The sequence below is a fragment of the Macaca nemestrina genome, chromosome 15 (assembly GCF_043159975.1).
Source record: "Macaca nemestrina isolate mMacNem1 chromosome 15, mMacNem.hap1, whole genome shotgun sequence".
NCBI lineage: Eukaryota > Metazoa > Chordata > Mammalia > Primates > Cercopithecidae > Macaca > Macaca nemestrina.
In genome coordinates, this window is record NC_092139.1 from 27,398,999 (window position 1) to 27,412,042 (window position 13,044).

General features: G+C 57.6%; 1 protein-coding gene across 5 annotated transcripts in view; it reads right to left on the minus strand.

Moving 5' to 3' along the window:
* Positions 1–586: 586 nt before the first annotated feature.
* The window catches only part of LOC105496309 (SRC proto-oncogene, non-receptor tyrosine kinase), a 60,750-nt gene continuing 48,292 nt past the window's right edge, over positions 587–13,044 (minus strand). For all 5 annotated transcript variants that reach the window (XM_011766641.2, XM_071079345.1, XM_024797468.2 and 2 more), the window contains 9 exons: positions 12,252–12,350; positions 11,968–12,071; positions 9,912–10,061; positions 8,382–8,537; positions 5,643–5,822; positions 4,301–4,377; positions 3,406–3,559; positions 3,119–3,250; positions 587–2,828 (listed from right to left, as the gene is read on the minus strand). In XM_011766641.2, the coding sequence (XP_011764943.1) occupies positions 2,620–2,828; positions 3,119–3,250; positions 3,406–3,559; positions 4,301–4,377; positions 5,643–5,822; positions 8,382–8,537; positions 9,912–10,061; positions 11,968–12,071; positions 12,252–12,350 (1,261 nt within the window). In that variant the 3' untranslated portion in view covers positions 587–2,619. The remainder of the gene's footprint in view (positions 2,829–3,118; positions 3,251–3,405; positions 3,560–4,300; positions 4,378–5,642; positions 5,823–8,381; positions 8,538–9,911; positions 10,062–11,967; positions 12,072–12,251; positions 12,351–13,044) is intronic.

A 13,044-nucleotide genomic window follows, 5' to 3' on the forward strand; every position in this document is an offset into this window, starting at 1 on the left:
GTTGACTCCGGTGTACAGGTGTGTGATCTGATGTATATTTGTGTAAAATAAATGTGTTCGTATAGACAGTTGCAAATCAACCTTCAAGACTGCGTGCTTTGGTGGTGGGGAAGGAGGGAGGAGGGGAAGGGTCTTTGGGTGTTTCTTCAGCATTTTCAGGACTTTTGTGGATCAATCCAGCACCCCTGCCCTGCACTCCTAGGAAACACGTGAAGAGCACACACAGTGGCATTCTTGTCGTGTATTTGTGATCTCCTATAGGCAGGCCTGACAGCCCCAGCCACTTCCCAGTGTCACTGCTACCATCCACCACGGACATTTGAGTCCTGAACTTGTCATGCTCGGGGAAGTCCTGTGATGTGCCTTGTCCTTCTCCCAGGTGCTCACCCCCAAACACAGGTGCAGATGTGCACAAACAGCCACATTCTGCCGTAGCTGTCTCCAGTCTGATCATGTCACCCCTGCCTTGGCCTGAAGCCCTCCAGCTACTAGTACTGCCCAAAGACCCCTCGAGGGGCAGTTTGTTCTCGCATATTCCGCCCCATCTCGCTCTCCAGCACACAGTAGATGTTCAATAAACTGTTGATCAAATTCTGAGGTCTGCTTGTGTTTAATCAGACAATATGCAAAGTATTTACAACCAATTCTGGATACCCCCACCCCCCCATGTCTGGGCCTTGGAATTTGGGACCCCCAGACCCGGCCCAGAGCCAGGGGTCCCCCAGGCCTCTGCATAGTCATCTGAAATCTACAAAACACTGTTTAAAAAAAAAAAAAAAAAAGGACAGTATTAAGACACCTTACACAAAGGGCCTTAGGCAGTTGGAGAGGGATTTGAGAACTCGCTGGGGTGAGTGAGCCCAGACTTGACTGGAATGGACGGGAGAAGACTTGGGTAATAAACATGTACGAAAGGAAAAGTTGAAATTTCATAGGCAGGCACTGCTTGACCTCCTTCCCCACTGGCAGGGCCTGGCTGGCTCAAGAACCCTTGGCAGTGGGAATGTTATTGCTATGACGAGGGGGCCATGGTGAAATGTACATGTTTGGGGGACGGAGCAGGGGGGGCATTTTTACATGTTAAATATGGACGCACATGGAGACACACACACATGCACACGCACACACACACAGGGATCCTTGGCAAGATGCCACAAACTGTCAGCTGCCCCTTTACACATGGGCACACTGAGGCCCAGGGAGAATCTACCACACACCCTAAGGCTGAACAGAGCCAGAGCCCAGTCTCCTGACGTCCCAGGGCTGGGCTCACCATGGATGTCCTGCCACAGGGCCTGGACTGGAGCTGAGCAGTTGCAGAGGCCATGGCCACATGTGGGGCAGACGCTGCAGCCCAGAGAGAAAGCAGGGGCCACCCAAGGTTACACAGCCAGTCCTGGTGCATGGCAGTGGGTAACACGTCCTCTTTCACCCCTGCCTAGGCACTCTTTTCTCTCCTGATGAGTTAAAGGGCGCCAACTTGGGGAGAAGAACAGGGCCAGGAATTGAAATGCCACAGGACAAAGTACGGGGAAGGAGGCCAGGACCAGGGCCTCCTGGACTCTTGGCTCTTCTATGTCTGTTTGATTGCCTCCAGAGCCCCGGGGCTCACTCCCTTTCATGGCCGGCTGGCTCTGAAGGTCAAAAATCACCCACAAGCTGATTGAAGCCTCTCTCTCCACACTTGCACCTTTCACCCTGATTCCCAGCTCAGCCCCACATCTGCCTCCATGCTGTTCCCGACAGCTGGGCTGAGCGGGCAGCGGCAGTGGGAATCTGCCGTCTCGAATGCATCCTCAGACCCCTTGTCTCCTGGACTGTCCCAGTCTTTCCATGATTCCTCTGACGAACTGTTGGTTCCTGAGGAAGACAGAGGGAGCACCAGGTTCCAAGCCCACCTCCACTCTGAACTGCTCCGTGGCCTTGGGCATGTCACATCCCCTCTCTCGACTGCCTCCCCATGGGTGAAATGGGGGCAAGGAAGTGATAATCTCAAAGGGTCCATCAGGTCTAAGGAGGGCAGGGTTTGAGGGGGTACTCATCCCACCCACCCACCATCATCAGGTCAGGCGAGGCCTCGTGCTGCCCAGCCTGGGAGCAGCGGCAGAGGGTCTGTCTCGGCAGCCTCCGCCTACAGGTGTTTCCAGAACGGATGGCGAGGGGCAGGGTGGCAGGCAGGCAGGGCCAGGGCCCTCTTTGGAAAGGCTCTTTGGCCAGCTCTCGACATAGACCGGCGGTGGCACAGAAGTGGGGAAGGAGTTCGGTGAGTGGAGTAGGCTGAGGCTGGAAAAGGGCACCCTCAGCCCCGGACCCAGCCCTTCTCCCGGTTCTTCTTCCAGAGACCCACAGAGCTCCAGGAGGGAGTGCGGGGAGGAGCGTGCGGCTACAGCGGGAGCCGGACAGAGTCACTGTGCTGGTCTCGCACGCCTGCCGCCCTCTCGGGCCACCCTAGGTCCAGAAGCCCCTTCCATGCCACCAAAGAGGGAGGGGCCTCGCCCCTGACAATTCAGCCCCACAGAGAGAGGACCAACAGCAGGCAGGCAGAGCGAGGCAAGCCCCGAGACAGGGGCCACCCAGCCCAGAATCCAAGCCGAGAAGCCGGTCTGGGCCCGCCTGCACCTAGAGGTTCTCCCCGGGCTGGTACTGGGGCTCAGTGGACGTGAAGTAGTCCTCCAGGAAGGCCTGCAGGTACTCGAAGGTGGGCCGCTCCTCAGGCTCCTTCCGCCAGCACTGGCACATGAGGTCGTGCAGGGACTCGGGACACTCCGGTGGGCAGGGCATCCGGTAGCCCCGTTCCACCTGGTCCAGCACCTCGCGGTTCACCATCCCTGTGGGCAGAGCAAGGCATGGGGAGCCCGGCTCCAGTGAGGAAAGTGGGGTGGGGGAAGCTGATGGGGAGGACAGCGAGGGCTTCCTGCCTAGGACAGGTTGAGTGTGACCATAGGTAGGTCCTGTCCCCGAAGCTGAGAGCATGGACCATCGGGAGAGCCTAACATCAGATGCTCAACTTCTTTGTTGTACGGATGGGGAAACGCGCCCAGCAGGAGTCATGACTTGCCCAAGGCCACCAGGGCAGACGGGTTTGGGGACTAGAGACGGGCCATGAGGACCTTCTTACCAGGGTAGGGCACCCGTCCCTTTGTGGTGAGCTCAGTCAGCAGGATCCCAAAGGACCACACGTCCGACTTGATGGTGAAGCGGCCATACAGGGCAGCTTCCGGAGCTGTCCACTTGATGGGGAATTTGGCACCTGCAGGAATGAGAAAGGTCGGGGCAGCTCTGACCTCCTGTCACAACCACTCTGGTAGATAAGCACCATGAGGAATGACAGATGAGGAAACAGACTCGGAGCGGGACGTGACCTGTCCCAGGCCAAGCGCAGCATACCACACAGTCCCTGCTCACCTTGCCGGGCCGTGTACTCATTGTCTTCGATGAGCCGAGCCAGCCCGAAGTCAGCCACTTTGCACACCAGGTTCTCTCCCACCAGGATGTTGGCTGCACGAAGATCCCGGTGGACGTAGTTCATCCGCTCCACGTATGCCATGCCTGAGGCGATCTGCAGGTGGAACCGCGGGAGCCCGGCTCAGGTGCCACCCATGCCCTCCCAGGGCCACATAGCACCCCGGGGCTGGAAAGCCAACCACCCCTTCCCCACCCTCCCCACACTTCTTCAGGCAAGTGAGGTCAGTTCACAGTAAATGCTGTTGGCATCGAAAGCAGGAGCAGTGCTCTGCGGGAATAGGGAGCACAGGGCAGAGGGTAGAGGGCAAAGGTCAAAGGGAGGCACAAGATTAGATGCAGCCAGGAAAGCGAGGTGACCATGGAAAGAGGCCCCAGCGGACCCAGACACAGATGAGTGCCAGGTCCTGCCTGCTGCCCAAGTCTCTCTGAGCCTGTTTTCTCATCCGTCCAGTGGGAATAACAGCCAATCCTCGTCACTCCCGGTCGTGATGAGGATTAAATGAAAAAAAACACTTGTTGAGCACTGCCTGCAGCCAGCGCGAACACATGTCTGCTGAGCGCTACATGACCTTTATACAGACGACAACTGAGGCCCGAGGTCCCACAGTAAGTCAGTGACCCCTGGTGCCCAGGTAAGGGCTTTCTGTTGCCCAGAATCACCACTCAGGGCATCTGTAAGCAGACCTGGTAAATACGTGCAGCAAGATCAATGAGTGTAGAGGCAATCAAGGTAGGCTTCTTGGAGAGGGCACTCAAGAGGCCAGAAATGGCTGCACCAGATGGGATTGGGTGCTCGAGGACCAAGGGTGTGGGGAGGCGGGAAGGGCTGACTCACCTGAGCAGCCATGTCCACCAGCTGAGGTAGCCGCAGGTACTTGCCCGTCTCCCCCTTGAGAAAGTCCAGCAAACTCCCTGGGCAGAGAGAGATCCAGCTCCAGCTCCTGCCCTGTCCCTCTGCCAGGATGCAGTGATTCCCAAAACCCGTCCTCCCAGGTGGCTGGCCTTGCTTTAACCAGCACAGCAAGGCCTCACTCAGTGCTTCTCACTCAAAAGGCAAGCAGGACGGGAAACAACCAGAAGTCCACCTCCAGGTGAACAGGTAAACTGTACTAATGCAGACAGCAGAGTCCTGCTCAGCGACAACAGGAACAAACCACTGGGAGACACAACAGGGATGCATTTCAGGCCGAGCGTGGTGGCTCCTGCCTGCAATCCCAGCACTGTGGGAGGCCGAGGCGGGAAGATCACTTGAGCCCAGTAGTTTGAGACCAGCCTGAGCTACACAGTAAGACTCTGTCTGTACAAAAAATACCAAAAAAAAAAAAAAAAAGTAGCTGGGCAGGGTGGTGTGCACCTGTAGTCCCAGCTACTTGAGAGGCTGAGATGGGAAGATCAATTAAGCCTGGGAGATCAAGGCTGCAGTGAGCTATGATCACACCACTGCACTCTAGCCTGGGCAACATAGCGAGACCTCATCTCAAAAAATAAAAAATTAAAATTAAAGAAGTAAAAAAAGGATGCATCCCAGATGTAAAAGATTCCATGTAATAAATTCTAGAATAAATAAAACAAATCTATAATGACAGAAAGCAGATGAGTGGGTGCATGGGTTTGGGGCTGGACGGTACTGTCTGCAAAGGGCACAAGGAACTTTCTGGGTGATGGAGATGTTACATAATTTCATTATGGTTAGGGGTACACAGTAAATCCACTTGTTAAAACTCACTGAACTGAACACTTAAAAGGGGTATATTTTATCATATGTAAACTATACCTTCAAAAAGTGGAATTTTGAAAACTAACTAATTAGTTTAAAAATTACTATGGCTCACACCTGTAATCCCAACACTTTGGGAGGTGGAGGTGGAAGGATTGCTTGAGCCCAAGAGTTCGAGACCAGCCTGGGCAACATAGTGTCCCAACTCTACAAAAAATAAAAAATTAGCTGGGCCTGGTGACATATACCTGTGGTCCCAGCTACTTGGGGGGCTGAGATGGGAGGATGGCTTGAGCCTGGAAGGTTGAGGCTGAAGTGAGCTACGACTGTACCACTGCACTCCGGCCCAGGAGACCCAGGATTTGGCTCTACCGCATTTCATCTTTGAAGATGCCCATTCTAGACATGAGGGGAAACGAGGCTCATGCCCCCTGCCCCTGCCCGGCCGCCCAGGCCTCACCCTTGCTCATGTACTCTGTGACGATGTAAATGGGCTCCTCCGAAACCACAGCATACAACTGCACCAGCTTCTCATGCCTCAGCTTCTTCATGACCTGGGCCTCCTGCAGGAAGGCCTCTGGAGACATCGTGCCAGGCTTCAGGGTTTTGATGGCCACCCTAGTAGTGCCGTTCCAGGTCCCTGTTGAGGAGGGATGCAGGCTGCCTCAGTGGAGCCCCTCAACTCCTACTGCACAGGGATCCAGGATCTGCTCGCCTGGGTGTTGGTGTCAGCTGTGGCCTCCACAGCCATGTGACAAACCCAGTCAAAGCCTGGGCCCTTTCTGAGCCTCAGTCTCCCCATCTGTACAATGGGTACAATGGCAGGGTGCTCCTCACAGGATTGTTACTAGGATTAAATGCTCAAGAACCAGTAGCTGTTGTCGGGACTGTGATTGATTGATTGATTGATTGATTGATTGATTTTTTGAGACAGAGTCTCGCTCTGTCGCCCAGGCTGGAGTGCAGTGGCACGAACTTGGCTCACTGCAAGCTCCGCCTCCCAGCTTCACACCATTCTCCTGTCTCAGCCTCCTGAATGGCTGGGACTATAGGCGCCTGCCACCACGCCCGGCTAATTTTTTTGTATTTTTAGTAGAGACGGGGTATCACGGTGTTAGCCAGGATGGTCTCGAACCACCCGCCTTGGCCTCCCAAAGTGCTGGGATTACAGGCGTGAGCCACCGCGCCCAGCCTGGACTGTGATTATTAAGAATGTCCAGGCTGGGCGTGGTAGCTCACGCCTGTAATCCCAGCACTTTAGGGAGTCGAGGCGTGTGGATCATTTGAGGTCAGGAGTTCAAGACCAGCCTGGCCAACATGGTGAAACCCTGTCTTCACTAAAAATACAAAAATTAGCCAGGCGGTAGTGGTGTGTGCCTGTAATACTGGGTACTTGGGAGGCTGAGGTAGGAGAATGGCTTGAGCCTGGAAGGTGGAGGGTGCAGTGAGCCGAAATCACGCCACTGCACTCCAGCCTGGGTGATAGAGTGAGAGCCTATCTATAAGTCCTTAAAAGCAGCTTATTAGCATGACAGATAGGGGACCAAGGTTCCAACTCAACCGGTGTCACTCCTGGGTTGGTCATGTTCCCTCTGGCAGGACTTTGAACGTGCCTCATGTGTTAGCATGCAATATGTACTGGTGGAGGCCAGGGGTGACGCGGAGCTGGCCCAGGGACTGCGGAGGCTGCTGCCAGAAAAAGAGGTCACCTCTGGAGCCCACCCATCCCAAAAAGTGAGACACTGTCCTAAGCATGAGGGTTTGGGGGTCAGGCTGGCCAGAGCCTGACTCCCACCTTCACCTCCAGCCAGCAGAGAGACAATGGGAGAGTCAGTTCCCCTCTCTAAGCCTCAGTTATCTCATCTGGAAAATGGGGATTCCACAGTGTCTATTGGTGGAGCTGTTTGAGGACTGAATGAGATTTTAACCACTGGGCCAGCCCCACCGTGAGGGCTCAGTAAGTAATGCGGTTATCGTTTCACTACTATCTGCTTTTCTAACTGGGGGCTCTGGGGGAAGCTGTATTCTAGACCAGCATGTTTAATCCAGGTTCTTGTGCCAGCAGGACTCAAGGTTCCTTTGCTGTGTGACCTTGGGCCCATTCCTCCCAGTCACTGGGCCTCTCTCCGAGGGTTAGGGCTCAGGCCCACCTCTGTGGTCCTCCTGGCTCAAGCCATCTGCATGTGGCACTTCATGAGTCGACCTGGAGCACCCAGGGAGGAAGTGAGGCCCTTCCCAGGGTCATCACCACTCACCGAAGCCAGAAATGAGTTTTGCAGCCACCAGAATGGCTGACGCTGTGCATTCACCCAGGTTTCGCTCAAGTCCTCACTTTGTGGCTGTGCTCACACCCTGGCTTCTCACCCCTCTCCCCTCTCACCAGCTCAAAGCCCATGCCTCCCCCTTCCAGACGGCCTGACCTCCAGCCTCCAGGCCTCTGTCCCTGCAGTGCCTTCCACCCAGGAGGCCTCTCTGCTGTCCTCCATCAGCACTCTGGAGGGTGGAGAGTGGAGGCAGTGGGACTGAGTGGAGATGCGGCTCAGATGAAACCACCTTGAAAACAGCACACCGTGATCCCCGCTAGCACCATGGGCTTACGGGTTTACAAGTGCTGTCCCATCTCCACCCTGGCCTCTGGTCCCTCTGTGTGAGCAGAAAGCAACTGGTGGACAAGGGGCCTGGGTTTTGTCAGGGCTGCACGGTGCTCATGCTTTGCTGTTTCTCCAGGGTTAGACAGGAAATCACTAACAGGCTCAGACCATGCCAGAACTAAGCTTCCCAGCACCTCCTCCCACGAGCCAGGCTTCTCTCTCCATGGCTAACAGCTGGTGTGTGGACAATGCACTGGGCCAGGGCCTCCACAGCCTCCCATAGGTCCCACTGTCACCAGCCCCATTCATAGTCAGGAAGACTGAGACTCCGAGTGAGGCCACCGGGCCCAGCCTACACAGCAGGTCTGTGCAATGCCCAGCCCTGTGCGGATCTTGGAATCAGGTGCTATGGTTTACACGGTCTGGGGCACAGCACTTGGGGGGCCACATCCCAATTCGGTGCCAGCCACCGCTGGGGGGCTCCAGATTTACAACAGGGCCCCGTCGTCCAGCAGAGGCAGCTAAAGGCAAAGGGACCAACAGAGCCCAGAGCTGCCACACGGGGTGGGGGATGGATGCCTCTCCCGAGGGCAGGGGCCAGGCCTTACCCATCCACACCTCGCCAAAGCAGCCCTGGCCCAGCTTGACCTCCAGCCGCAGCGACTCCCGAGGGATCTCCCAGGCATCCTTGGCCAGGCCCTGAGTCTGAGGCTTGGATGTGGGGCACACAGTGGTGAGGCGGTGGCACAGGCCATCGGCGTGTTCTGAGGAGGAGGCAAGAGGAGCAGTTAGGGGGGGCTTCTGCCCTGGGGCCTCCCTGCCCCTCAGTGTGTGTCACCCTACATGCCAGATGCACGCAGATTTCAGGAGACACCCAGGGTGCCCTCAAAGCCAGGCATCTACATCTATGTGCACACAGTCCCACCCCCACACAGGCCCACAGTGCTTTATGCATCTGCTGAGTCAGTCATTCAGCAGACAGTAGGGGGTGCCAGGGACCCTGCGGGGAACAAGTCCAGGGAATCTACCCTCAGGAACTCGGAGTCCAGGGAGGAGCCTCAATTCCCTAATCACCTCCCAGGACCACAGACATGAATGTGACTGGAGGAGAGCTGTTTGCGCAACAGCAGGAGGGTCCTGGGAGGCTTCCTGGAGGAAGCAGCAACTGAGCTTGGATGTGCAGGAGGGTGAGGGGTTAAGCAGGGAAGAGCCCTCCAGGCAGGGGCACAGCCAGAGCAAAGGCTCTGAGGAAAGAATAGCTGCAGGGCTGAAGAAGCGGAGGCAAAAGGAGCTGCAGGGAGCAGGTGGGGAAGGGCGGCACCAGGCAGAGGTGGGGAGGCAGCTGGGATTAGACCACTCGGGGGCTGGTGGGGGTCTTTATCCCAAGATTCCAAGACAGCCCCTGGAGAGTTCTGATCTGAGGGAACGGGGTTCAGCATGAGCCACACAGCGGTGGCCGAAGAGACAAGAGCGTGGTGGGTGATCCCAGAGGAAGTCAGGAGGCCGAGCTGAGAGGAGGAGGAGACTTGGGGTGGGAAGTGGACCAACACCTGCACACAGAGGCCACGCGTGCCACAGACACATGGGCACACAGGCACCCACAGGCACCCACAGGCCCCGACACTGCAGTCAGCTCCGGACGCCCAGGTGGGTGGGCTACAGCACTGCGCCCACGCCCGAGCCCTCACCCAGCACGCAAGCCCCGCGAGCTCCCTCTGCCGCTCTCTCCGTCTCTGCTGCAATCGATCTGGCCGCCCCCTCCTCCTCTCCCAGCAACCGGTTCAGACCGGTCCTAGGGCTACATAGACAAACGACACCAGCCTCCGTCCCCTCCCTTCCAGCTCACTCTTGGGCTCCTCAGGGCAGCCCCCTCCATACCAGCCAGCTGCAGAGCAGGAGCAGGGAGAGACGGGGACTGGGAGGAGCGGGTCAGGGGAAAGAAGAGGAAGAAGAAGGAGACGGAGGAAAGTAGGGAAAACGGAGGAGAGAGGAAGGGAAGGGGGAGGGAGAAAGTGGGGAGGGGAGCAGGAAACCTGGCATCACAGGATAACAGAAGACCCCACCCTTCTAGGCTCCAAAGCCCCTCCCCAGGGTCTGCAGCTGAGGCTCTGCCCGCCCGCCCTCCGAGGCTGGCTCACTGGAGTAGTAGGCCACCAGCTGCTGCAGGCTGTTGAACTGGGTGCGGGAGGTGATGTAGAAGCCGCCGCTGTCCAGCTTGCGGATCTTGTAGTGCTTCACGTTGAGGCCCTTGGCGTTGTCGAAGTCGGACACTGAGAGGCAGTAGGCACCTGCGGGGCACAGAGGGGAGCCGTGACCGCCACGCCCTCTCTCCTGCAGGCCGCAGCACTCAGCGCTGCTCTGGACACCGTTCTGTGCCTGCCTGACATTGGAGGGAAGGGAGGCCCAGGCGGGGCCCCCGGCCCACCCTGTGTCTCAACAGCCAGCCCCGGGGCAGCCACAGAGGTAGGGCCAAGGGACCCAAGAGACACTTGATTGGAACGTCCTGCCACGCACCCTTGGCCCCAGCAAGACCCCCATATCTCAGGTGGGCATCCTAGCTATGGAACTTGGAGGGGTTGCTGGCTCTCTCTGGGCCTCAGTTTCCTCCTCTGCACAATGCGGGTGCTCCCAGGGCTGCTGGGGAGATTCCATGCCACCACATATAAAAGGGCCAGGCACACAGTAGGCACTCAATAACTGTTTGCTGGGAGCCTGTGAGTGGCTCCCTGTTGCTGTGTGGCCCTGGCCTAACTGCTTTCCCTCTCTGGATCGGCTCACGGGGGCACTGTCCGTGTCCCCCCTCCGACCTCCTTTCTGAAGACAGGCCCAGGGTCAGGCGGGAGGGGGTGGTTGGCAGAGGCTGGCTGTCGTGGGCAGGAGACCACTGGCTGGGTGTGGCCTGAAGGCTGCCTGGGTCAAGCAGAGCCAGCCCTGGTGCCTCCCCTCTTTCTCTTGAGCCTAGAAAAGCTTTTGGCCAGAAAAGTTTCCTCCCATCCAGCAGGCCCAGGTAGGACCAGAGGCCAAGAGACGCCCAAATGGCATCAGGGAACAAGGCTGAGCCCTGGAGGCAAGGGCAGAGGCTCCAGCGGCCAGGAACGGCCTTCCCAGGAGCCTGGCCAGGCAGTGCATAGGCATGGGGGAAGCCCAGCCCTCCTAGCCCACAGACCTCCCCTTTGCAATCTTCAGGAGGAGGTTACGATCCCAGCGTACAGAAGAAATGAGGTCCAGAGAGGGGAGTGGCCAGCCTGGGGTCACCCGGCAAGCCAGAGACAGGGCTGGGGCTCAAACCCACACCCGAGGACTCAAAACCTGCCTTGGGCGACCGTGATTTTCTACGGACGGCCTGGCTGGTGCATGTGGAAGCCGCAGGCCTGAGACTGAAGCCAACCCTGGCCATATGTGCATACACATACAGGCATGCCCGTGCCCAGTGGCCACATGCTCATACAGGTACACGTTCCCCAGGCCCTCGGGCACCAGACAAACCACAACAGTCCATTCCCACACAGCGACACACAGACAATTCCACCCCACATGCACACACACACACACGCCCAGACGTACACACAGCATGCACACCCACACACGGCCGCACAACTGTACGTAAATGCACGGCTCGACATGGATGCTCTGCTCCCCATCTCCCGCTGAGCCCCAGGCCCACAGGAAGCAGCCCAGCTTGGTTGCCATGGTGATGGGCGCCTGCAACCCACTCTCAGAGGGGCTGGAGAGAAAGGGGATGGTCTTCATTCTCTGGCTCAGGGGAGGGACATGAGAGGGGCAGGGATCAGGACTGCGGTTGGGGGAGGGCAAAGCCAGCCTCCAGAATCCAGTGCAGCCCAGGGACCCCTGGGGAAGGGGAAGAAGCAGGGCTCTTTGTAGCAGCACCTACCCTGGGAACAAGCCTGTTACTGTGTGGCACTCAGAAAAACCTCCAGACAACCTATGCCCATCTTTCATTTGAGAAAACTGAGGCCAGAGAGGCTAAGCCTCATCTTTCTCTGGACATCTGGCCACCGCAGGTTACTCAGCGTTCCTCAAATGCACCTCCCTGACTTTGATCCTGCCATTACCTCCACCTGGAAGGCTCTTCCCTCCCTACTCCACAAACCAAACTCCTGCTCATTCCTCAACACTCAGCTCAAACCACTCACAGAAGACTCAGTATCCATTGGCCAACGAGAGTGCTCGTACCTTTTGTGGTCTCACTTTCTCGCACGAGGAAGGTCCCTCTCGGGTTCTCCGCATTGAGCAGTAACCGCTCTGACTCCCGTCTGGTGATCTTGCCAAAATACCACCTGGGAGTGGGAGGACGGAGGATGTTGCTGACTGTCCGGGCTTCTGCCCACTCATAGCACTTCTCCCTGGATATGGCTGGGGCGCTGGGCAGCCAGACCTCCCACCCCAGCCCAGGAGAGGTGCTCTGCACCGGCAGTGTCCAGGGACGACGGGTAGAGGCAGCCAGAGACAGTACTCACTCCTCGGCCTGGATGGAGTCGGAGGGCGCCACGTAGTTGCTGGGAATGTAGCCTGTCTGTCCCGTGCTGAGCGAGTGGGCCAGCCACCAGTCTCCCTCTCTGAGCAGGGACAGAAGGAGGGAGAAAAGGAGAAAGGAGCCGTCAGCCACAAACCCAGCACCCACCATCCTCCTAGGTGCTGTGCTCAGGGCTCTAGTGGCTGAGGGAGGCCCAGGGAGGTGGTGGGGCCAGCATGAGTCCCCGCAGCATGCCAGGTCCAGCTGGCCTGGAACTCCTCCCCTCCCTGGCCCAGACGCCTTTCTGCCGAAGCTGGATCAGATGGACTTTGTCTAGGACCAGGGCAGGACTGGCCTTAGTCATCTGAGGCTCAAATCCACAGGGGAGGAGTCCCGGGACAGGAAGAAAGTCGCTTCCTTTCAGATGTACCAAGACATCTCAAGATGAGGAGAGCTGCCTTGGGAGGGAGGGAGGGAGCCCCCTGTCTCTGCGGGCAAGCAAGGTTGTAATAGAAGAGATTCCTGCCTGAGAGAAAGTCAAGTGAGACTTGAAAGTGTCCCCATGCTCTGAGATTCGGAAGCCTGCTCCTGGGAGCTGGTGAGACCTGGGTGGAGGCAAGCAGGGCCCTTCTGGGACCCAGTGACCATCCAGGCCCCAACCCTGCAAACGAGAGCAAGGCTTGCCTCTGTCCCAAATCACGGGTCACACCTAAAGGGCTCCTCAGTTGAAAACTACAGGCCCCCTCCTCCAGCCTACCCATCTGCAGGGGGAAACTGAGGCCAGAGGGGGCTGGGAC